The following is a 24,674-nucleotide window of genomic DNA, read 5'->3' on the forward strand; positions in this document are numbered from 1 at the left end:
TTTGCTCCATTCATCTTTCCCTCGATCCTGACTAGTCTCCCAGTTCCTGCCGCTGAAGAACATCCCCACAGCATGATGCTGCCACCCGCCATGCTTTACTGTAGGGATGGTATTAGCAAGGTGATGAGAGGTGCCTGGTTTCTTCCAGACGTGACGTTTGGCATTCAGGCCAAAGAGTTCAATCTTGGTTTCATCAGACCAGAGAATCTTGTTTCTCATGGTCTGAGAGTCCTTTAGGTGCTTTCTGGCAAACTCCAAGCGGGCTGTCATGTGCCTTTTACTGAGCAGAGGCTTTCGTCTGGCCACTCTACCATAAAGGCCTGATTGGTGGAGTGCTGCAGAGATGGTTGTCCTTCTGGAAGGTTCTCCCATCTCCACAGAGGAACGCTGGAGCTCTGTCAGAGTGACCATCGGGTTCTTGGTCACCCCCCTGACCAAGGCCCTTCTCCCCCGATTGCTCAGTTTGGCTGGGCGGCCAGCTCTAGGAAGAGTCCTAGTGGATCCAAACTTCTTCCATTTATGAATGATGGAGACCACTGTGCTCTTCGGGACCTTCAAAGCTGTCGAAATTTTTTTGTACCCTTACCCCGGTTCGGTGCCTCGATACAATCCTGTCTCAGATGTCCACAGACAATTCCTTTGACTTCATGGCTTGGTTTCTGCTCTGACATGCACTGTCAACAGTGGGACCTTATATAGACAGGTGTGTGCCTTTTCAAATCATGTCCAATCAATTGAATTTACTATAGGTGGACTCCAATCAAGATGTAGAAACAGCTCAAGGATGATCAGTGGAAACAGGATGAACCTGAACTCAATTTTGAGTGTCATAGCAAAGGGTGTGAATACTTACTTACATGCAATATTTCAGTTTTTTATTTTTAATAAATTTGCAAAAAATTTCTACAAAACCTTTTTCCCTTTGTCATTATGGAGTACTGTGTGTAGATTGATGAGAAAAAAAAAGAAATTTAATCCATCTTGGAATAAGGCTGTAACATAACAAAATGTGGGGAATGTGAAAGGGTGTGAATACTTTCCGGTTGCACTGTATGTTTAAGTATTGATATGCAAGACCGGTGGGCTTTTATTTTGAAAGGCCCACTCTATCGTTTCACTTCTGCGTGACAGCATCTCGTAAAAGCTGTCGTAAAGACTAAATCAGCATTCAGGAATGTGGCATCTGTCACAAATGTGTTCTAAACTGGGGGCCCCCGAGATCTTTTCCACATTTTTTCCTGCACACGGGACTATCCGGGCTTCTGTGTTTATGGAGCTTCATCGTCTGCATCTTCAGCACACCGATGCCTAATTCTGTGACTTTCATCCACATCCATTGAGTCTCTGTCTTAGGGAAAGAATATGGCAGTTTTCCCTCCTTCCATGGCACAAAAGAACAGGGCGAAGGAGGGAAAGAGAGGAGTGAGGGAAGAAGGGAGACAGAGTGGGGTGGAAAAGAAGAGCGTGAGAAAGAGATCTCACACACAGTTTCACCATTCTGCTCCCTCCTGTAATATCTTCATGATCACTAGGGCTGAATAAAACAGGACACTGACCTTCCTCTCTATCTATCCATCCATCCATCTCTCTTTCTACCTCCATCCATCCCCCTCTCCGAGCTTGCCTCTAGAGGTCCATAATGTAGTTTTAATTTCCCCAAGGCTGCCACAGGAAAACAGTTTCTCTTTGTGTATGGGAGAGTGTGTATATATATATATATGTGTGTGTGTGTGTGTGTGTGTGTGTGTGTGTGTGTGTGTGTGTGTGTGTGTGAGAACCATTATTGCCTGCGTATGACAGCACACTGTGTCTGTGATTTTGTTTGTGTGCGTTTCAGCATTAAAGAGGCCTGATATGTGTTTGTATGTGCGTGTATTCGTGTGTGAAGCCAAAGAGTGGAACAGGTGATGGCACTGGCAAGCAGCTGCCAACTTGTTTGTGTGTGTGTCTACCTATATGTTCAATCTTTAGCGCTTGAAGTCTAAGAACAAGACATCCATCAACGCCCTCATTGAGCTTCAATATGCCGATGATAATGCTGCTCCTGCCATGACTCCAGAAGGTCTTCAGTCGATCACCAACTCCTTTGTTCAGGCCTATGAAAGTTTTGGCTTTTCTGTGAACATAAAGAAAACCAAAACGCTTGCTGTTGTGCCTCAGGATACCCCAGGAGTTCCACTTCAAATCACCATCCATCCATGGCCAACCTATAGAACAAGTTCAAACCTTTCAGTACCTTGGAAGTATCCTGGAAGAAACATGCAGTCTAGAACCGGACATCACCAACAGACTGAAAGCTGCCCAAACTGCCTTTGGCCGACTTTCTCACCATGTTTTCTATGATTGTGATCTCAAGACATTAACCAAAATCATGGTTTACCATGCAGTGGTTCTTTCAACCCTCATATACAGTTGTGAAGCCTGGACCCTCTACAAATACCAACTCTCTAAACTAGAATGCCTCCACCAGCAAAAACTGAGAAGTATTCTGGGAATTTCCTGGCAAGAACGAGTCACCAACAATCAAGTTATCGAAAGAGCCGCTCTCCTTTCCATTGAGACAACAATTGAACATCACCAGCTGCGATGGCTTGGCCACATCCAGAGGATGCCAAACGAAAGACTCCCGAAACAAATTTTATAGTCTGAACTGACTGAAGGTTAAAGAAAAAGAGGAGCTCCCAAAAAATGTTAAGAGGACTGTATCAAGGGAACGCTGATCACCTTTAACATCGACCCTAAGAACTGGGAAAAAGTAGCGGAAAATGGAAAGCACTGGAGAGCTGCCTGCTTGGCTGGTTCCATCAAGGCTGAAACTGACAAACGAATGTATGCGGAAGAAAAGTGCCGCCGCCGAAAGATCCTCCAAGAACAGAGAGCCGCAGGAATGGGTCCACCCCCTACTATCCCCTGTTCACACTGTTCCAGCCTCTTCTATTCTCACCTTGGACTGTCAAGCCATCTTCGTTTCAAGCACACACCTTAATCTCTCGGAATGGATCCTCAGACACAAGTGACGCCAATGACGATGACGATGTGTTTGTATGTGTGTGTATACGTGTGTGAAGCCAAAGAGTGGAACAGGTGATGGCACTGGCGAGCAGCTGCCAAGTTGTTTGTATGTGTGTCTACCTATATGTGTGTCTGTGTGTTTGGTTTGTCTGTTGTGTTGGGTTTGTCTGTTGTGCGAGTGTGTGTGTGTGTGTGTGTGTGTGTGTGTGTGTGTGTGTTTTCCCCTTTCTTCCATGACGTGAATTGTTCTTTCATCATCCTGTTTCTAGACACTGGTGTTGGGTGCTGTTCTCCCTTGCCTCACCATGTCCCTGGGGTGTGTGTGTGTGTGTGTGTGTGTGTGTGTGTGTGTGTGTGTGTGTGTGTGTGTGTGTGTGTGTGTCCCTGGTACTCTGTGACTTGGCAGCGCTTTCCCTTGGGAGAAGGAGGCCTTGTATTGGCACTACACACAAATACAAGCTTTGGTGGGGAAAGAACATGGGGGCAGGCGGGAGAAGGGAGGGAGATGAGGTGAGATCGCTTCTTTATATAGCCAGCTCTCTCTCTCTCTCTCTCTCTCTCTCTCTCTCTCTCGCTCTCTCTCTCGCTCTCTCTCTCTCTCTTTTTTTTTTCTCCTTTTGCACACACACACACACACACACACACACACACACACACACACACACACACACACACACACACACACAGGGAGAGAGATGGAGTGGGGGGTGGTCTCTTGAGAGAAAGCAGGCCAATGTCGTCCTGTCCAGCTGCACCTGTTCAGTGTGTGTGTGTGTGTGTGTGTGTGTGTGTGTGTGTGTGTGTGTGTGTGTGTGTGTGTGTGTGTGTGTGTGTGTGTGTGTATCTGGGATTTGTGGGTACATGTGGTTAGTGCCTAGTATGTCCACCATAATTGTGTGTGCCCAGCTCTCAGCATTTTGAGCCATCATAGGTAGGTCATTGTGGTCCTTTATAATTAGCAGCGTCCTCTTAGTGAAGTGCTGTTCCCGGCATCACTCTCAGTTTTTTCCATGTTGAATTTATCATGTTGGCCAAACCTATTTCTTACATATGTGCAGTTAGATGTTACCAGAACATTTTAGACATCAGTCCTTCTCTTATCCATTTTTTATTTCATTCTTGCAATGCCCTTCTTTCCTTCCTCAATGAAAGCTGATTTTATAATGGGATAATTTTAGATTTCTTTCTCACCAGAATCAGACAGCAGTCATTTGACCTTGACGGAGAGGTTTATATTTTGTAGTACTGTCTGACACCTATTTAATGCCTTGAGATTGATATTTATCCCAAAATGAGTAATTTCATCCACACCCATCGTTTTCAAAGAAGCATTTTATTCAGTGTTTTTTTTTTTTTTTAATTTCCCCCAATTTTCTCTCCAATTGTACTTGGCCAATTCGGTCACTGCTCCACCCCCTCTACTGATCCGGGGCAGGGCTGCAGGCCTCCTCTGATACATGTGGAGTCGCCAGCCGCTTCTTTTCAGCTGACAGTGAGGAGTTTCACCAGGGAGACATAGCGCGTGGGAGGATCACGCTGTTCCCCCTACCCCCCCGAACAGGTGCCCAGACCGACCAGAGGAGGCGCTAGTGTAGTGACCAGGACACATACCCACATCTGGCTTCCCACCCGCAGCCACTGCCAATTGTGTCTGTAGAGACGCCCGACCAAGCCACAGGTATCACGGGATATGAACCAGAGATCCCCGTGTTTGGTAGGCAACGGAATAGACCACTATGCTACCCGGACCCCCCCCCCCCCCCCAGTGTTTTATTGTGTTCCGGGATGGGATATGCCACATACAGTGCTGCTTGAAAGTTTGTGAACCCTCCAGACATGGTCACTGTTTTTGTAAAAAAACATTAAAATAAGCTTATTACACATACATCCAAATCCCAATTTGTAAAGCACACCTTCCAAATAATGGACACACACACAAAAAGAGATATATTTTCATTATTTAATTTAACAAAGGTAGTTTATTTCACAAAAACGGAAAATTTAACATGTGCAAAAGTATGTGAACCCTTGTATTAGCTTGTGGCTCCTCCTTTTGCAGCCATTACTTCAACCAAACGTCTTCTGTAACTACTAACCAGTCTCTCGCATCTGCTTATGGGGATTTTTGCCCACTCCTCCTTGAAGAACTCAGCCAGTTGAGAGAGGTTGGAGGGACATCTGGTATGTACCACCTTCTTCAGGTCTCGCCACAACATTTCAATTGGATTAAGATCCGGACTTTGACTGGGCCTATCCAGAGTACGAATCCTCTTTCTCTGAAGCCATTCCTTTGTAGTTTTGCTGGAATGCTTTGGGTAATTGTCTTGTTGCATAATCCATTTTCGTCCCAGCTTCAACTCCCTGACTGATGGCAGGAGATTCTGGTCAAGAATTTGTTGATATGCCGGAGAATTCATGGTTCCTTGGATAATATGGAGTCGTCCAGGTCCAGAAGCAGAAAAGCAGCCCCAGACCTTCACATTTCCACCACCATGCTTCACTGTTTGGAGGAGGTTCTTTTCTTCATATGCAGTGTTGGCTTTTCTCCAAACATGTTGGTTTTGATTGTGACCAAATAATTCTATTTTGGACTCGTCTGTTCAGAGAATGGACTTCCAGAAGGTCTCTGGTTTGTCCAAGTGCTCTCTGGCAAAGTTGAAATGGGCAGCTTTGTTCTTTTTTGAGAGCAGAGGCTTCCTTCTAGCAACCCTCCCATGAATGTCATGGCTATTCAATTTTCGTCTGATTGTAGACGCATGCACATTTGTCCCAGATGCTACCAGAGAGGTCTGCAACTCTCTACAGGTGATGTGTGGGTTGGCCTTTACCTGATTTATTATTTTTCTGGTGCTTCTGGGTGATAGTTTTGATGGGCGTCCACTTCTAGGCAGAGTTGCTGTCATGTTGAAGGCCCTCCATTTGTAAATTATTTGTCTTACAGTGGATGGATGGAGCTGGAATCTTTTGGAGATGGTCTTATAGCCCCCCCCATACTGATGGGCTATCACTACCCTCTTCTTCATGTCCTCGGATATCTCCTTTGCTCTCGGCATTGTTGATTTGTATGGGACCACAGTGATTTGGTTGGTTTCCTCTCTCTTTTAATTAGTGCAGGCCAAACCCTTTCCCAAGGATGTCTCATTTCATTGGTCTGCTTAAATGATTAATTAAGCACCCAAATGTGTTTCACCCGAGTCTGTTACCTGCTTGACTTAACCAATGCAGCTGGGGGTTCACTTACTTTTGCACATACACTAATTCCATGTTTCATGTAGTTTTTGGGCTACTTAAACAAGTCCCACTAAACAAGTACCTGCAACTGATAAACATATGTCTGACATTTCATACATAAAAACTGGTGATGATAGAATAAGAAAATCATGGTAAAACAACAGAAAAATCTAAACTGCTCAAGGGGTTCACATACTTTCAAGTAGCACTGTATGTATGTGCAGTACAACAAGTAAATCCTATCAATCACTGCATAGTGTATGAAAGTGAGCTTTGCACACATTTCTAAGCCCTTACAGCTTTATCGTCCTGATTAGACAAACCCTGGCCATCTGCTACTTACACAATAAACACCGAATATTTTGTAAAAAACAATTCTCTCCTTCCCTGTGCATGAATTTAACCCCATCGCTGATTCTTATCCCTGCTGAAGGGAGCGCGGCCCTTCTCCATTGGCTCAGCTAGGTTTCTGTGTATGCTGGCCCAGTGTGTCATGTGGTGCAGAGGAGAATGGAGACCTTGTCTTAGACCTGTTTAGTTTCTAAACAGTCTGATGTAAGCTGGACTCATACTTTTTCCATCTTCTGATGGCAAGCCCGTTTTGGGCCTTGGTAGATCCCCTTTTTTGTGTTTTGTGTGTGTGTGTGTGTGTGTGTGTGTGTGTGTGTGTGTGTGTGTGTGTGTGTGTGTGTGTGTGTGTGTGTGTGTGTGTGTGTGTGTGTGTGTGTACACGGGTGGGGGTGCATGCTGGATGCTTGCAGGCAGTTATCCGTCTCTGCAGAGTGTGACCCAGACAGGCCACTGTACTCTACTCCCGACTCCTGTCTGCCAATCCCAACACTTGAATCACTACCTGATTTTCCTTTTTTATGGACCCTTATATTTCCATACAACTTTCAGTCTCTCCCTCTCTCTCTCGCCTCACTCCCTGTCTGTCTCCTTGTTCTCTCTTTTCTTTTCATTTTTATTGCCGCCGGTGTAGTTGTTTTATCCTGAGCCAGTCCAGAAATATTTTTCAGAGTTTATTACCTCGCAGCTCTTTTCCAGCAGGTTTCTTGCCACATCCCGCTAACAGGAGCTGTATCCTGCTCCTGCTGCCTGTGTGTCTGCTCGGTAGTTGTTTTTATCCCTGCTACCTGTTGGTACTGAAGGTCTGTCCTTCACTTGGCCGGTCATTGGGTTTGGTCACGTGGGTTGTGTGGAGCTGGACTTTGAATGGCTGCACGAGGGCCCGGATGGGGCTTCGCATTCAGTTGTGCTTCAGCCAGACCCATTTGATACAAACAGAAAATACCAAAGTGAAAGTCGTAATTAGCAATCCATCCATGTATGGTAAAAAAAAATATATATTTTTTTTCCATCGCCGGTTAAAATCCCTGGCTTGGTCGGGCATCCCTACAGACATAATTGGCCGTGTCTGCTGGTGGGAAGCCGGATGTGGGTATGTGTCTTAGTCGCTGCACTAGCGTCTCATCTGGTCGGTCAGGCCGCCTGTTCAGGGTGGGGAGGGGGAACTGGGGGGAATAACGTGTTCCTCCCACGCGCTACATCCCCCTGGCAAAGCTCCTCATTGTCAGGTGAAAAGAAGAGGCTGGTGACTCCACATGTATCGGAGGAGGCATGTGGTAGTCTGCAGCCCTCCCCAGATCAGCAGAGGGGGTGGAGCAATGACCGGGATGACTCGGAAGAGTGGGATAATTGTCCAAATACAATTGGGGAGAAAAAGTGGGGAAAATCCAAAAAAAGAAAAAAAAATGTTCATCAAATTTCTTAGTTACAGCAACATTATTCTTGTGGACCAGATTTATATTTATAGGTGGAATATTTATTTAGATTGCCATTTCCAGTGCACTGCCTTCATCAGGGCAGTGTGTGTGATGTGTGGTGGCTGATAGATAGCCTAATCAATACGTTGTGGAGCATGGAGTATGTCTCGCACAAACTCAAATTTTGCATTAAAAATAACGTTGATGGAAACATACCTACAGTATTGTTCAGTTGGTACCCTACTTACCTCAATGATTTCACTTCAAAATTATGGACACACGCATACATACACACAAGCACACACACACATGCAAACGCACATTCTAACATACATGTGCACATTCTCACAACAAAAGAAACATGATGCAACACAGAAGCATGCCTCCCTCACAACCACACACTGAAAATCAAGGCAAACCAAACACACACACACACACACACACACAAAGAGTTTGAAAACATACACAAAACACACACACACACACACACACACACACACACACACACACACACACACACACACACACACACACACACACACACACACACACCTTTTCTCCGAGTGTTAATGAGCAGTAATTAGTGGGTCCCAGCTAGGCGTGGTTAGGCTGTGTAGCATTTTGCACTGTGGACTCTGCTAATTCACTTCTATTTATCTAATTACCCTGCACACACACACACACACACACACACACACACACACACACACACACACACACACACACTCAGATGTGTGCACACACAAACACACCGCTCCGCATACATCCCTCATGAAGCTATGCGAAGTGACCTCGTTATTCATGAGGTATTAATTTGGCATTTGCTTTTATCTGTTACTACACAGCGTATTGTCTTCATGTTAGTGAGGCTGCTGAGACTGTTGCTCATCATTTATTTCCTCTTGACACACCGTGTAAAATAATCTTTTCTCACCGACATCAAATTGCCCGGTGCTCTACAAGCTTTTTTGCGCAGCTTTGGTAAGTGAGTAACTCTGAGGAAGCCAATGAAAACACGGCAGATCTGTTATTTTTCAGCATAACGGGCTGTTATTTCATATCAAGATCAAGATAAAGGTTATTGTCCCCAGGGGAAAAGCTGGTGTGTGCATCCATGGCTGCTTCGTATGTCAAGGCAATAGACAAAATCAATGGGGGCGTCCGGTAGCATAGCGGTCTATTCCGTTGCCTACCAACACAGGGCTCATCGGTTCGAATCCCTGTGTTACCTCAAGCTCGGCCGGACGTCGCTACAGACACAGTTGGCCGTGTCTGTGGGTGGGAAGCCGGATGTGGGTATGTATCCTGGTCGCTGCACTAGTGCCTCCTCTGGTAGGTCGGGGCATCTGTTCGGGGGGGGGGATTAGCATGATCCTCCCATGCGCTACGTCCCCCTGGCGAAACTCCTCACTGTCAGGTGAAAAGAAGCGGCTGGCAACTCCACATGTATCGGAGGAGGCATGTGGTAGTCTGCAGCCCTCCCCGGCTCGACAGAGGGGGTGGAGCAGCGACCGGGACGGCTCGGACGAGCGGGGTAATTGGATGGGAACAATTGGGGAGGGAAAGGGGAGAACAAAAATCAATGCAAAACAATAAAGTATGACGTGTGTTCACTGGCATGCATCACAAAGATGTCTAATTGAAGGACTGTGTTGCCGAACAGCTCAACTGCCGATGAATTGTGGATTTCGGTTTTTTCCATAATCCACAAGTCCTTCAGACAGAAGCCCTTACACTGTGTTCACCGCTGACTCTCTTGCTAGCCCAAAAGGTAATCTAGAATATGAAGGGCAATGAGGCAATGACGACTCCTATATATATATATATATATATATGTGTGTGTGTGTGTGTGTGTGTGTGTGTGTGTGTGCGCGTGTATATATATATGTGTGTGTGTGTGTGTATATATATATATATATGTGTGTGTATATATATATAAATATGAATATATATATATAAATATGAATATATATATAAATATGAATATGAATATATATATATATATATATGTGTATGTGTGTGTGTGTATATGTGTGTGTGCGTATATATATATTAGTGCTGTCAAACGATTAGAATTTTTAATCAGATTAATCACAGGGTTGCTGTGGATTAATTTCGATTAATCACGATTAAATATCATTCATTTTTAATCTATATTAATCGCGTTTCAATTTGCACGAGCAAACACTCAATAAAGAAGGGAATATATATGCGCTTAACATGTTTATTAAACACCGTTAACAGTTTGTGTTAACAAAAAACTTTGTTGACTCTTTTTTTTTTACTCCTTTTTCAGCCAGCTACTAATACAAACTAACTTGTTGACATTGTCCGAGAGGAGAGCTGACCGCTTCTTAGTTACAATGTTGCCGGCAACTGAGAACAGCCTCTCACACGGAAGAGTGTGAGAGATGTTGCAACGTGAGGCTGGTTTGTCGCAAGCTGGGCGACGCGTCAGCCAAAGTGCTAGCAGAATCCCCGACTAACGGATGCTTCGCATTAATGTGGTATTTTAAGCTGGAAGTGCTTCGGTGAAAAGAAAACTCCTTCCTGCAGAGTGTGTACAATACTTTATGTTGGTCGACTGTTCCGTCTTGGTTTTTTTTGTATTCAAATTTCCCACCGAGAGGGCCAAAGTGATGTTTAGCGTCTTCCATACTTCCTTATCGAGTTGTTTGGTTCTGTCACTACCGGATCAACTGCCCATTTGCGCATGCGCGGCGGCATGTGTGACGGTAACTACTTGGACAAACTGCCCGAAATGCGTTGCCAGAGACGTTTCAGGGATTTTGAGTCATTCTGCGGCGCAGACGGGTTAATTGCATTATAATTTTTAATCAGATTAATCACGATGATGGATTAATCCGCGTTAATGCATCAATTTTGACAGCCCTAATATATATATATATATATATATATATATATATATATATATATATATATATATATATATATATACAACATGGATACAGGAAAAAAAGATTTTAATACTGCAATGTAATAAAAAATTTTTTTCTGTATCCGTGTTGATATTCCGCTCCTCATTAGTTGAGCACTCACAACACCATTGACGGTTTCAGAAAAAAAACCCGCTATATATATATATATTTTTGTTTTGTTTTGTGCATTTTATTATTTATTATTAAATGTCAGATTACAATTGTGTAGGAGCAGCAGTAAGAGTTAACAAAACAAACAAGAATACGTTAGCCATGCTTAAAACGTTTTGTCATCAAGATGATATCAGGTGTTTCATATTTTCATTTGGTTGACAACAGCGTGCAGTATTCCTTCAGCCATGCGCTTTTGTGTGCGACATAGTGGTGTAATGGAGAGGTGTCTCTATTTAAGATTGTACGGCAACTAAGTGTGTGCATAAGTGTGCGTGAGAATGTGCGGTTACTCCTGGCGTAGGGACAGTCTGTGACTCAGAGATAATGGTTCTCTGTAGAGCTAACGTGTGTGTGTGTGTGTGTGTGTGTGTGTGTGTGTGTGTGTGTGTGTGTGTGTGTGTGTGTGTGTGTGTGTGTGTGTGTGTGTGTGTGTGTGTGACTGGGTGAGCAGCTATAGCCCTTCCAGCTGGCACGTGGATTTGTGTATGTGAGTAAGGAAGAGTGTGTGTGTGTGTGTGTGTGTGTGTGTGTGTGTGTGTGGTGTGTTTGCTAAGGACCTCTGCTGTACTATTCAATCAATGCAGCCCCCTCCTCCCCATCCCTATGCCAGCCCCCTCTCTAAGCACCCATGGGAGCCTCCTGCTTTCATTAAGCACTCCTGCTGCCGCCGCTTTGTGGTGGGGCGTTCAGGGAGGCAGGGTTTAAACATTTTTGGGGAGGTAACAGGGAGACATGAAGGGAGAGGTGGAGGAATGGGAGGAGGCGGGCTGAGCGTTTTTGTAGAGGGGGAAAAATGGAGAGGGTTTTGGAAAGGGAGTAGATTTGTAGAAGGACAGAGATGGCAGAGATAAAAAAACAAAAACCCCAATTTTTTTTTTTTGCAAATAGAAGGAAGGAGAAATGCGAGGAGGAGGCTAGAGGAGGCTGGGAGGCGTTTTGGGAGTGGATGAGGAGGAGATGGGAGTTGGATCTGAGAGGCCGATGAATAAGTCATGGAACAAACAAGCGCATGAAGAGGAGGAACGAGGGAGATGGAGCGAAAAATGGAGAAACACTCAAAGGATGGGAATGGGGTCAGTTAAACGACAGATAGGAATGATGGAAGTGGGGTTTTCCTGAACACCTATGATGGTGTCTCGTGAAGACCCAAAGATGATATGGCTCTAGAACTACAGGCTCAAGGAGTTGGGGTTCTTTGGTGAGGGAGAGAAAGCGAGGGAGAGAAGGAGGCATTTAGCAGGCAGAAACAAGAAGAAATTCAGAAAGTAAGTATGATGGATGGGACAGCGATGGATGGAATGAAATGAAATGTCTGGATAAAGAGCAAGGAAAACCAGCTGGTACCGAGTGAAAGGAGGAGAGGGAGAAGAGGCAGAATAGCAGCGATGGAGAGGAGGAGGAGGACGAAGAAGGGAGGGAATGACAGAGATGCTATCATGGTAGGGGAGGAAAGGGAGGGGAAGTGATGGGGTAAATGAGATTTAGAAGAGGAGAGGTCTCATTTGGCTCCTCCCCCGTTGCTATGGCAGCAGGTTGTGTTGGCTCGCTCTGCAGTTGGCAGGACCCTCACCTCTGGCATCAGCACACCTCAGGGAATGTGTGTGTGTGTGCGTGTGTGTGTGTGTGTGTGTGTGTGTGCCTCTGCTCATGTTTGTGAATGCGCTTGTGGGATGCTGAATTCATTTCTCCCTCCCCTAATATGCTGGAGAAATATTTGTTCCCCTGTCAGGCATGCTCACATCGCTTTCTCCTCTTTACAATACACTCCTAATTACATAACAATGATCACTTCATACCAGTGTCTTAAATAAGTGGATTTGTGTTAGTCTTTGTCCGTGAATAGCACACAGTTGTGAATGGTGTGTGTGTGTGTGTATATATATATATGTGTGTATGTTTTTGTGTGTGTGTGTGTGTGTGTGTGTGTGTGTATGTGTGTGTGTGTGTGTGTGTGAAAAGAGGTTATCGAGCTTAAAACCAAGGTTCAAAGATTGGGCATAAAGGTAAAAAAAAATCTTGATTTGCTGCCCGGTTCCACATGGAGTGAACTTTTTTTTTTTTTGAACAAAAGCAGATTCAATTTCAACCATTTCTGTCCAACAACACCCAAACTAACAGGTTTAAGTCACAGTCAGACTGCTCAGTACCACAATTAGTTCATAGAATCAATGTCAACAGTGGAAGCATGTGGGGCTTTAGGGTCGGTATCATTAGGTGTGCAGTACACTTATACTTATTGTAGTCACCCGTTTTGGAGAAGGTCATGTGATTGCAAAGCATTCTGGGACTTGTGATTTAAGGCAAAACAAATGAATTTGATCTTAGTGACCTGCACCTTAACAGTTGGTTTCATGCATCCATTGCAGGTTAGGCCACATTTAAATGTGCAGATGTGGTTGCAGTTGAATGGCTGCATGTGATGCTCTCATGTTGTCTCAGCCTTGTTCAGATCTCTTAATTACACTTGGTCGACTTTCAGTCACTCACGCGGAACATCACTGGCATACATGTTTGCACATTTAAGTGTCCGTGTACCAAGTGTGCTTTTATGAATGTGTATCTGATGTGGATTTTATGAATGCATGTGTGTGTATAGATGCGTGTAATGTATAGATGTGTGTGTGTGTGTGGTGGGGCATTTTGTGAATCTGTGTGTGTGTGTGTTTGTGTGTTTGTGTGTGTCGCCAGTTTAGGGGCCATATTTTCTCCCTGGCCAGCCGGTGCTCTCACCACTGGACAGATGGCCAACGCCCTCCCACTTTCCTCCCTGCATCCTTTCATCCATCCTTTCATCCATCCATCCATTGCTCGCTTCCTCTACTGCACACCCCAAACATCCCATCACCTCAGCCCCTCGTTCCCTGACTCCCCTCATCCCTCCATCCCTCTCTCCCATCATGCATTTCCCATAATAAATTAGTGCTGGATAGGTGTGATGGGTGTACGATGGACTCTCACCATCTCACTTCCTTTCTGCCTTTACCTGTCCACCAATCTGTCTGTCCTATGCGATCTAATTTAATTTCACGCTTTTTCTCGAGTTAAAATACTGCTGGTTTTTGTTTTGGTTCAAATTGCTGACACCTATTTGTATATGGAGGTGGATATGGATTTCAGTGATGTGTTAAGCCATCCAAATCTCAGACTTTAAACTGAAATGAAACAAAGTTGCCTGTGCAACAGGGTCTCTGACACACACACATACACACGCACACAGGATTTTAATCGTGTGGGTCAAGATGTGGGGCTGTCCCACTTTCAAATCTGCATGGGAAAAACCCTTTAATCCAGCTATAACTATAATTGTATGAGCAGACGTTACAAAAATTAGCTTTGGTGTGATACCGTGAGTTAGAAGTAACACGTGAGAGCCATACCATGCAATTGCTTTTTTTTTTCTGAACACAAAATGGTGTTGGCTGTTTCTAATGCAGATAAATGGATTACATTTCCACTTTCAACCTTTTTTTTTTTACTTTTACCCCTCTTTTTCTCCCCAATTGTACTTGGCCAATTACCCCCCTCTTCCGAGCTGTCCCGGTCGCTGCTCCACCCCCTCTGCCGATCCGGGGAGGGCTGCAGACTATCACATGCCTCTTCCGGTACATGTAGAGTTGCCAGCCGCTTCTTTCCGCCTGACAGTGAGAAGTTTCACCAGGGGGATGTAGCCCGTGGGAGGATCACGCTATTCTCCCCTCCCCCCCGAACAGGCACCCCGATTGACCAGAGGAGGCGCTAATGTAGCGATCAGGACACATACCCACATCCAGCTTCCCACCCGCAGACATGGCCAATTGTGGCTGTAGGGACGCTCGACCAAGCCGAAGGTAACACGGGGATTCGAACTGGCGATCCCCATGTTGGTAGGTCATAGAATAGACTGCTACGCTACCCAGATGCTCCACTTTTCACCTTTCATTTTTTTTAATTCATCTCTAGTTAATGGTCCGAGTCTAATTCATTAGGTCAAAACAATGGATCAGATCTGTTTATTTAATTACTTCACAAATGCGAACTAAATAGGATGGTATGGATGGCCAAATGGTGCTACCAGTATGTCTTGTGCCTGGGATTGACTGGGATGGACTGGGTGGACTGTGCCAAGGCAGTGTGTCTGGGTGGACTGGGCTAAGGCAGTGTCTGTGTGTAAGATGGGACATTCAGGATGCTGTAATCTAAACTAAGTCTGTTTTCCTGGAACTGAGTTTGGAGTTTAAGCAGCACTGGCCAACAGCCGTGTTTCCATACTTTTTATTTTTTGTATTGTCACAACTTATCGTTCTGTCCAGGATCTAGGGAAGGTTTGAGGAGGTAAAGGGAACTCCTGGGTCCACTAGCGAATTGATTTGCAGAGCTCCCAAGGCAGCTCTGGACTACCCATCGCTGAGCTCGACAGGAACTGAAGAGCGAGAGGAACTTTATTATGTCTGAAACTTTGGAAAATTGAAAATTGGAGCCTGAAACAATCCTTCCTTGGCAGTGAAAAAAGCCTAAATTAATATTACAGTGTAGAGAAAATGTTACTATTATTGCGATGGTAGACCACACCGCTACAGTCATGGTGTTTAATTGAACTTGCACTGTTTTTACTTTGCACAGAAGTTATGCAAAGACAAAACACGTCTTCACATGAACTTTGGCCCCTATTGGTCTTGAGCTGGACTTGCCAGCTCAAAGTCTCAGACTTGACTTGGATTCGATAAGCCTCAGTTTCTGACTAGACTCCGACTCGACCTCCTAAAGACTAGGCCTGGACTGGGTTGTGCCTTTCTTGGGTGGTGTTGAGTAGCAGGCTAGATACACAGACTGGGTTGACTGACTATATGAGCCAACACAAACTTGTTGTTTTTTATCAGTCAGACTGTCACCTGAATGCAGTGTTGCCACATTAGTAGGGACTAAATGTATGTTGTTTAAACTGGACTATTGTCTGTGTCGGTGCGAGGCATAATGACAGCTAGTAGGAAGTAAGGGCCCCTTTGTTCTTCAACCTCTTCTCCTCTCCTCTCCTCTCCTCTCCTCTCCTCTCCTCTCCTCTCCTCTCCTCTCCTCTCCTCTCCTCTCCTCTCCTCTCCTCTCCTCTCCTCTCTTCTCTTCTCTTCTCCTCTCCTCACCCCCTACTCTCCTCTTCTCTCCTCTCCTCCTTTCTCCTTTTCTCTTCTCTTCTCTTCTCGTCTCGTCTCGTCTCGTCTCGTCTCGTCTCGTCTCGTCTCGTCTCAAGCCACTGTCTCCAGTGTCAGTCTTATTGGAACCTCAGCGTTTATAATGTGATAATAAGGTGTGAAAATGGAGACACAATGGAGCAGAGAGGATTGGGCCGACACAGTCTTCCAGTAGTCCCCTCTACCACACTGGCTATCTATCACTAGGATGCAAACATAGATGCACACACACACACACACACACACACACACACACACACACACACACACACACACACACACACACGTGTGCACGCGTGCATAGATCTACAAGAATTGGAGAAACAAATCTAAGAAATCAACAGAATGCATTAATGAAAGCTAACATAATAGAAGGCATAGCCTTGTTAGAGTAGCATCACATGGGGGGTTGTCTGTGTAATAAGGTTAGAGCTGAAAAAGAAAATATTTATGTTACACAATCAACTTGATATCTTTTACAAAAAAGAGAATAAGAAAATTGAAAAGGCTGCAAAAGCCATAACACACAATGACTGCTGCATCCCATGTCCATTCACTTGCATGTGTGACTCACTGTTTCCTAAGAGTTCAATCACGAGTTGCTGTATCACAACCAAAATGAAATTCTTTATAAAGTACACTGTCACAGTCAAATGTTGTCAAAATCTTTTGAGTTGTTGGGCGTCCGGGTAGTGTAGTGGTCTGTTTAGTTGCCTACCAGCATGGGGATCAGCAGTTTGAAGCCCCGTGTTATTTCTGGCTTGATTGGGCGTCTCGATTGACACAATTGGCCGTGTCTGCGGGTGAGAAGCCGGATGTGGGTATGTGTCCTGGTCCCTGCACTAACGCCTCCTCTGGTCGGTTGGGGCGCCTGTTCGGGGGGGAGGTGGAACTTGGGGGAATAGCGTGATCCTCTCACGTGCTACGTCCCCCTGGAAAAATGCCTCACTGTAAGGTGAAAAGAAGTGGTGGTGACTCCACATGTATCGGAGGAGACATGTGGTAGTCTACAGCCTTCCCTGGATCAGCAGAGGGGGTGGAGCAGCGTCTGGGATGGCTCGGAAGAGTGGGGTAATTGGCCAAGTACAATTGGGGAGAGAAAAAAAAAAGATTTGGTTTTGAGCAGTGTGTGTGAGGGCTCACGTATATGTGTGTCTGTCCCCAGAAGTCTCTGCAGGTGACAGAGAGACAGAGCCAAAAGAACGGCGGGGCCTTGAGGACGGTGACCACGACGACCACGACGATCGAGATGACCGCGACCATGACGACGAGCTCGACGACGAGTCCATCTTCACTTGTGACAACTGTCAGCAAGACTTTGACTGTCTGGCTGAGCTGACTGAACACAGAACCAACCACTGCCCTGCAGGTGAGACTTGATCTAATTCCCCCGAACTTGGAAACCAGGCTCATAACAACTTTTTTCTTTTCCCCTACACCCTATATTAATTGAAACTTTGACCTAGACTGAAAGACTTTGCATAAAGAAAAACTGTCAAAACCCTCAGTTTAGAGGGCTCAGTGTGTGTGAGAGTGTGTGAGTCTGTGTGTGTGTGTGTGTGTGCGTTTGAGGTCCTGTGTAACTTGGTGTTGCAGTAGGATGCTGCCGCACGGGTTGGTGTGGCATAGCAAATGGTTATTGCTTTGATTACCAAAAGAAAGACGCCGTTGCCTGCGGCAGAACAGGTGGAAAGAGGGAGCGAAGAAACGAGATTTAAGGAATCAAAGCCAGAGAGAAAGAAAAGAAGGGAGGGGGCAGTTGTTACTAATCCTTGTCATTCATTGTGGTTGTCATTTCACTTTAGTAAAACCATCATTATAATTACCCTTTTAGTGAAATTACTGTGATTGTGCCATTCAAAAACAACTGCCAACTTCACTAGGAAATATGAGCCCCCCCCCCCCCCCATTGAAAGCATCAGTGAGGGCTAATTGCTTTTGTGATTCTTGCTTCTGTATTTCTGATAATCACATAAAAGAAGCAGGTGGAACTTGAATATCAGCACTTGGAATGATGCAGACATTCATTGACTGACACGTTTGCTTAATGATAATTTGGTGGTTATATGCTGGTAGTTTTTGTTTAATCCTACCACATACTATTTGGTGCAATTTATATAGTATTAGCTTTAGGATATGGTCAGATAAGAGGCACAGGTGAGAGGGACGTGTTTGTATTATTCTCCCACCACAACCAAGGTTTTGCCCTTCTAAGGATCCAGAGATTACTTGCTCATTAATTGGCCATTCTAATTGGTTTCTGGGTGATTTGGACCCCACCACCTCTGAACATGTATAGCTGTTGGATTCAGTCATAGTGTTCTGTAGGGACATACCTGAGCACGCACACACACACACACACACACACACACACACACACACACACACACACACACACACACACACACACACACACACGTACGTTCAATAGCTGTTAGTATACTGTAATTAATGAAGGCATTGAAAAGAATGCTATAGGGGCATCTGGTTCCTACAGATTAATCCATGTGCTTGCTTAATGAGCCAACAAACACACAGATATGTGCGTGCACGCAAACATACACACACACATACACACACACAAACACCATACACTCCTACTGTTGCAAAGCACTCTGCAAGGTACATGCACATCACTTAGCATGCATGTTTGTGTGTTTACTTTTGACTGGGGGGGGGCTACAGAAAAGGAGAGAGGAGAGGAGGGAGCAAGGGGACAGAGCCATAGAGGTCTTTGTTTGAACTGGTAGAGGGAGCGTATGCACAGAGATGGTGGAGTGTACTTGTTAAATACTCCACCTCAGGAACCTCTTACTCTCCTGCTGGTCTGGGAGCGAATCCCGCCAGAACCCTCTCTCCTCTTGTATTTCACATGGGATGGTCATGTGAAGGGTGATGCACACACACGCACGCACACACACACACACACACACACACAAATTCACACTGTGACAAGGTTCAGCCACTTTGTTGGGAAGAACCATCCAGAAACAGTATTGTGATATTGTAATTAACATTTCTGAAATAACACATGCTTGTTGGATCTTTTGCTGGTAAATTAATGTCCATTAAAGCTTACTTTTCTCCCCCAATTGTACCTGGCCAATCAGCCCGCTCTCCGAGCCGTCCCAGTTGCTGCTCCACCCCCTCTGCTGATCCGGGGAGGGCTGCAGACTACCACATGCCTCCTCTGATACATGTGGAGTCACCAGCCGCTTCTTTTCACCTGACAATGAGGAGTTTCACCAGGAAGATGTAGCGCGTGGGAGGATCACGCTTATTCCTCCCGCAGTTCCCTCTCCCCCCCGAACAGGCACCCTGACTGATCAGAGGAGGCGCTAATGCAGCGACCAGGACACATACCCACATCTGGCTTCCCACCCACAGATACAGCCAATTGTGTCTGTAGGGACGCCTGGCCAAGCCGGAGGTAACACGCGGATTTGAACTGGCGATCCCCGTGTCGGTAGGCAACGGAATAGACTGCTATGCTACCCGGACGCCCAGCACAACCATTTAAGAAGTGCTCATCAGACACCACTCCATTCAAACTAAGTACCAGTATTATCCCAGCCGCCCTCACTGTGTGTGCTGAAAGACACGCATATGTACAGCAGTTAATCTGAAACAGGTGTTCTTCATCGCCCAGATGACCCAGTCTACCTGCCTCCAAAGTATTGCCTACCTTATGCCCTTACCACACACGCTATATACGCTCACAGACACACTGACACGCACACAGGGCTGCTGTCGCAGCACAGGATGTGGCCTGTGATTTCAGCACAGGAGTCAGGGGAAGGCTACATGTTGCTGTGCAAGGGAGGATGGGAGGAGGGGTGAGAAGGAACGGAGAAGAAAGAAATGAAATGATAAAACATGTTTTTCCCCCGAGAAAGAGTGGTTGAGATTGCAGAGTAATCCCAGTGCTCAGCAGGATGAGTGCACTTGCATGCAGGATTTTCTGTGTGTGTGTGTGAATGTATGTGTGTGTGTGTGTGTGTGTGTGTGTGTGTGTGTGTGTGTGTGCGCGCGCGCGTGCGCGTGCATATGTATGTCTCTTGATGTGTGTAGATTTAGTAGGGGGACCATGGCTTTGTGATTATTATTGAAAAGAAGGCTAAATTAAAACGCATGCAAGAATCCTTTTAAGTTCTCTGGTGGAAATCCCAGGGAGACTTTTTAGAGTGGGGGCACAGGACACACACACACACACACACACACACACACACACACACACACACACACACACAGTCTACTGGGTATAAACACATGCCACTCTGGATCTGTGCGAATTTTTGTGTACTTGTATTTTGCACTAATAGTGTCTATGTGGGTGTGTGTCAGTCCCTGAGCAGAAACTGAACAATTCAGATGTCAGCCATCTTGGTTTTGGACTACACTCACAGCTGTTGTAGTAGCTCTTGTGTGGATGCCGCTGCATAAAATAACCATGGCTGGCTGATAAAATAACCAGCCACGGTTATTTTTTAAATATTTGTGTCCATGTTCCTTCAGTGCTGAAATCTGTGTATTGTTAATGATATAAAAGCACAGAAACATCACAGAAGGTTTCCTAATAATGATGTTTTAGCACTTCAAACTGCACTAAAGCTGCCACTCTGACCAATGTTAGGACCAAAATAAAAGGCACTGAGCCAAAAAATGTGTTAAGTTTGTGCTTTTCTTTGTTCCTTGAATAGGTAGGAACACTCTCCATGTTCTTAAAACTCTGTCTTGAAAGTGTAAGAAATATCAGCGTTTAGGTGGGGAAAAAAAACCCACTCACAATGTGCTGAGATTTTAGTGGTTCCAACATCCATAGGGCGTACGGGTAGCATAGCGGTCTATTCTGTTGCCTACCAATACGAGGATCATTGGTTCAAATCCCCCATTTTATCTCCAGCTTGGTCGGGGGACCCTACAGACACACGTGGCCGTGTCTGCTGGTGGGAAGCCGGATATGGGTATGCGACCTAGTCGACGCACTAGTGCCTCCTCTGGTTGGTCAGGGTGCCTGTTCATGGAGGAGGGGGAACTGGGGGGGAATAGCGTGATCCTCCCACGTGCTACGTCCCCCTGGCGACACTCCTCAGTCAGGTGAAAAGAAGCGGCTGGCGACTCCACATGTATCGAGAGGAGGCATGTGGTAGTCCGCAGCCCCCCTCAGATCAGCAACCGGGATGGCTTGGAAGAGTGGGTTAATTGGTCAGATACAATTGGGGGGGGGGGGGTGGGAAAAAGGGGCGGGAAATCCCCCCCCCGAAAAAAAACCTCTAAAAGGATGAGAAATATCAGCGTTTGAGGTGGGGAAAAAGAAAACCACTCACGATGTGCTTGAGATTTTAGCATTTTGGTTCCATGGCTTGTGAATTGTGTACTACACATGTGGAACAATAATCAGTGTTGATGTCAGCGATCAATCACAAAAAAAACACAAAAGCAAACAGGAAGACATCTAATCAATGGCTTCCAGGTGCACACTGAAGCTTTCATATAAGGTAGTGTCAGATCTGCTGTGGAACTGGCACTTCCAGGTGTAATGCTAACATTACTGTTGTTGCAAATGGACACCAAGTCATCATCAGCATGCTGCTATCATACTGAGTGGGTCTCAGGTGCAAGACTAAAGCACCAGGTAATTCAGCGCCACTTCAGCGTAAGGCCTATAAACAGGCACCGTTAATTTGAGTGAAAATTGGAGACACACAATCACTCAGAGACACACACAAACACACACATAAGTGTGTACACATGCACACACACACACACACACACACACACACACACACACACACACACACACACACACACACGTAAATACACTAACATGGATCAAATTATCGGATATGCATGCATGCAGACCCACATGCTGTATATATTCCATGCAGGCATAAACACACACACACACACACACACACACACGCCTTCATACACTCTCCACATTTTGAGGTATTGCAAATTAACATGTACTATAGTCCTAACTGTTCAGCAAGGGGGAGTGTGTGTGTGTGTGTGTGTGTGTGTGTGTGTGTTTGTGTGTGTACCCACGTGAATAGTCTTAAAGGCCACAATGGTTCAGTTTTGACACGCTTTCCTTCTATCACCTCAACACACAAACATACACACACCAAGACTGGCAAATGTAGACAGACACAAAATCATACTGTACTGACCCCCCACCCCCCTGTAAAGGTTGCCTTACCCACCTCAAAATATGTATCCTGGGTGGGGTCACAGAGTGTGTCTGTGTGCATGTGTATAAGTGTGTGTGCTTATTTTCACTGTGTATGTGTGTGTGTGTGTGTGTGTGTGTGGAGAAGGGCCAGAGAATGTTCTCCATTTCATCTGTAGGAGTTTTTTTCCGTTCCTCCTCTCCTCAGGGAGGCTCTGCTCCACATTCTGACTCCTACTGAGACCCATCGACACTCCCCCCTGACTCGCTCATTGTCTCCTTCTCTTTCGCTCTCTCTCTTACACACACACACACACACACACACACACACACACACACACACACACGCACACACAGCTATGTTTTCCTATATTTGTGAGGATTGTCATTGATTGCATTCATTCCTTTGCCCAAACTTTGACCTTAACCATAAGAATTAGCTGCCAACCCTTACCCTTACCCTAACCTTGGCCTAATCCTAATCCTAACTTTAACCATAAACCCAAAATTTAAACAAGAAACACCCTTAATGAGGTGACGACGCTCCAGACTGTCCCCATGTAGCCCAATGATTCTCACTTTTCTATATTTGTAGAGACTCACAAATATACGAAGCACACACACACACACACACCGAAGCTCCAAAACTACTATGGAGCTCTGTGTTTGTGTTGCCAACATCTATTTAGATTGCCTTGGTTATATTTAGCCATATCTCTCTCTCTCTCTCTCTCTCTCTCTCTCTCTCTCTCTCTCTCTCTCTCTCTCTCTCACACACACACACACATGCCAGGTAGGGAGACAGTGGTTTGCGTGTGAGTGAAGATAGCTGGAGAATGAAGCAGGCGAGACCGAGGGTGAGAGATAGGTGAGGTAACCAGTGGAATAACACTGGACAGAGCAACAAAGTGGTAAGGTACACTATGAGTGAACCAGGGAACTGTCAGTCAAACCAGTGGGGGCGGTTCCTGTCACTGCCGGTGACAAATAGGAAGTCATTAACCCAGCCAGTGGCCTCGTAGATGGCAGCATGTTAAGTGGGGAAAATAGTGTGTGTGTGTGTGTGTGTGTGTGTGTGTGTGTGTGTGTGTGTGTGTGTGTGCGTGTGTGTTTGTGTTTGGAAAGAGACAGTGTGAATACAGACTTCTATGATAGTTTGTAGTACGCTTTGTTATCTCTTTTAATCTCTTCTCTCTCCAGCTACCTCTCCTTCCTACTCTCTCTCTCTCGCTCTCTCTCTCTCTCTCTCTCTCTCTCTCTCTCTCTCTCTCTCTCTCTCTCTCTCTCTCTCTCTCTCTCTCTCTCTCTCTCGCTTCCCTCCCGCGCAGCTGTGCTGTCTCTTCTCTTAGTAGGGGGGTGGAGAGCAAGTCCCAGCCAACTAGGGAGTCTGTCTAGCTGGGAGAGAGAAAAGAAAGGAGGAGAGGAAAGGACAGGAGGGGGAACAGGAGGAAGGGAAGAGTGGTGGAGGAAAAGCTGAGAAAGGGGGAAGACAGGAGAGGAAGAGGAGGAGAGAGGGAATGAAAAACGGATAGGGTGAGGAGGAAAAAAATCAAGTGGGAGGGGATGTCAGGGGAGATAAGGAGGGGGAGTGCACAGGAGGAGAGGGGAGTCTTTCTGGCCCAATGGGAGGGGAGGAGAAGAGAGGAAGGAAGGAAGGAGGGAGTGTGTGAGTGAGAGGAGAAGAGAGTGGGGAAAGTGGGAGCAGAGCACGTCTGTTAGTGAAGGGGCCCTTGGGTGACTGGTTTCCCCCTGGGACCACTCCCCGATGCTATAAGCTCTTACCGTCTGTCGCAACCCGCTGTCACATGAACTCACACACACATGGACACACACATGCACACACACACACACACACATACACACACACACACACACACACACACACACATATGGACACACGTGCATACGCAAACACACATACACACAAACACACACACACACACACACACATATGGACACACATACACACACAAACACACGCACACACAGACGTGCACACACAAAACCACACATACACTCACTCATGCACATACACACACATACATATAGACACACACACACACACCCTTCTCCATGTCTGTCGTCAGGGTAGCAGCTGAGTCCTGTGAGGCTGAGACTCTTATTAAAACCACAGATCACTTTTTTAGAGAGAGGGAGAGAGTTGGAGGGGTGTAACCTAAAAGAAAATTGCCAACAGCCTCCTGCACTCTGCCCTGCT

General features: G+C 45.7%; 1 protein-coding gene across 5 annotated transcripts in view; it reads left to right on the plus strand.

Annotated features, from left to right (window-relative positions):
• The window catches only part of znf423 (zinc finger protein 423), a 291,640-nt gene that overhangs the window by 49,574 nt on the left and 217,392 nt on the right, over positions 1 to 24,674 (plus strand). For 4 of the 5 annotated variants that reach the window (XM_056282729.1, XM_056282731.1, XM_056282732.1 and 1 more), the window contains exon 3: positions 17,450 to 17,653. In XM_056282729.1, the coding sequence (XP_056138704.1) occupies positions 17,450 to 17,653 (204 nt within the window). The remainder of the gene's footprint in view (positions 1 to 17,449; positions 17,654 to 24,674) is intronic. The other variant, XM_056282730.1, reaches the window with a different exon arrangement.

Source organism: Lampris incognitus, chromosome 6 (assembly GCF_029633865.1).
Source record: "Lampris incognitus isolate fLamInc1 chromosome 6, fLamInc1.hap2, whole genome shotgun sequence".
NCBI classification, from domain to species: Eukaryota; Metazoa; Chordata; class Actinopteri; order Lampriformes; family Lampridae; genus Lampris; species Lampris incognitus.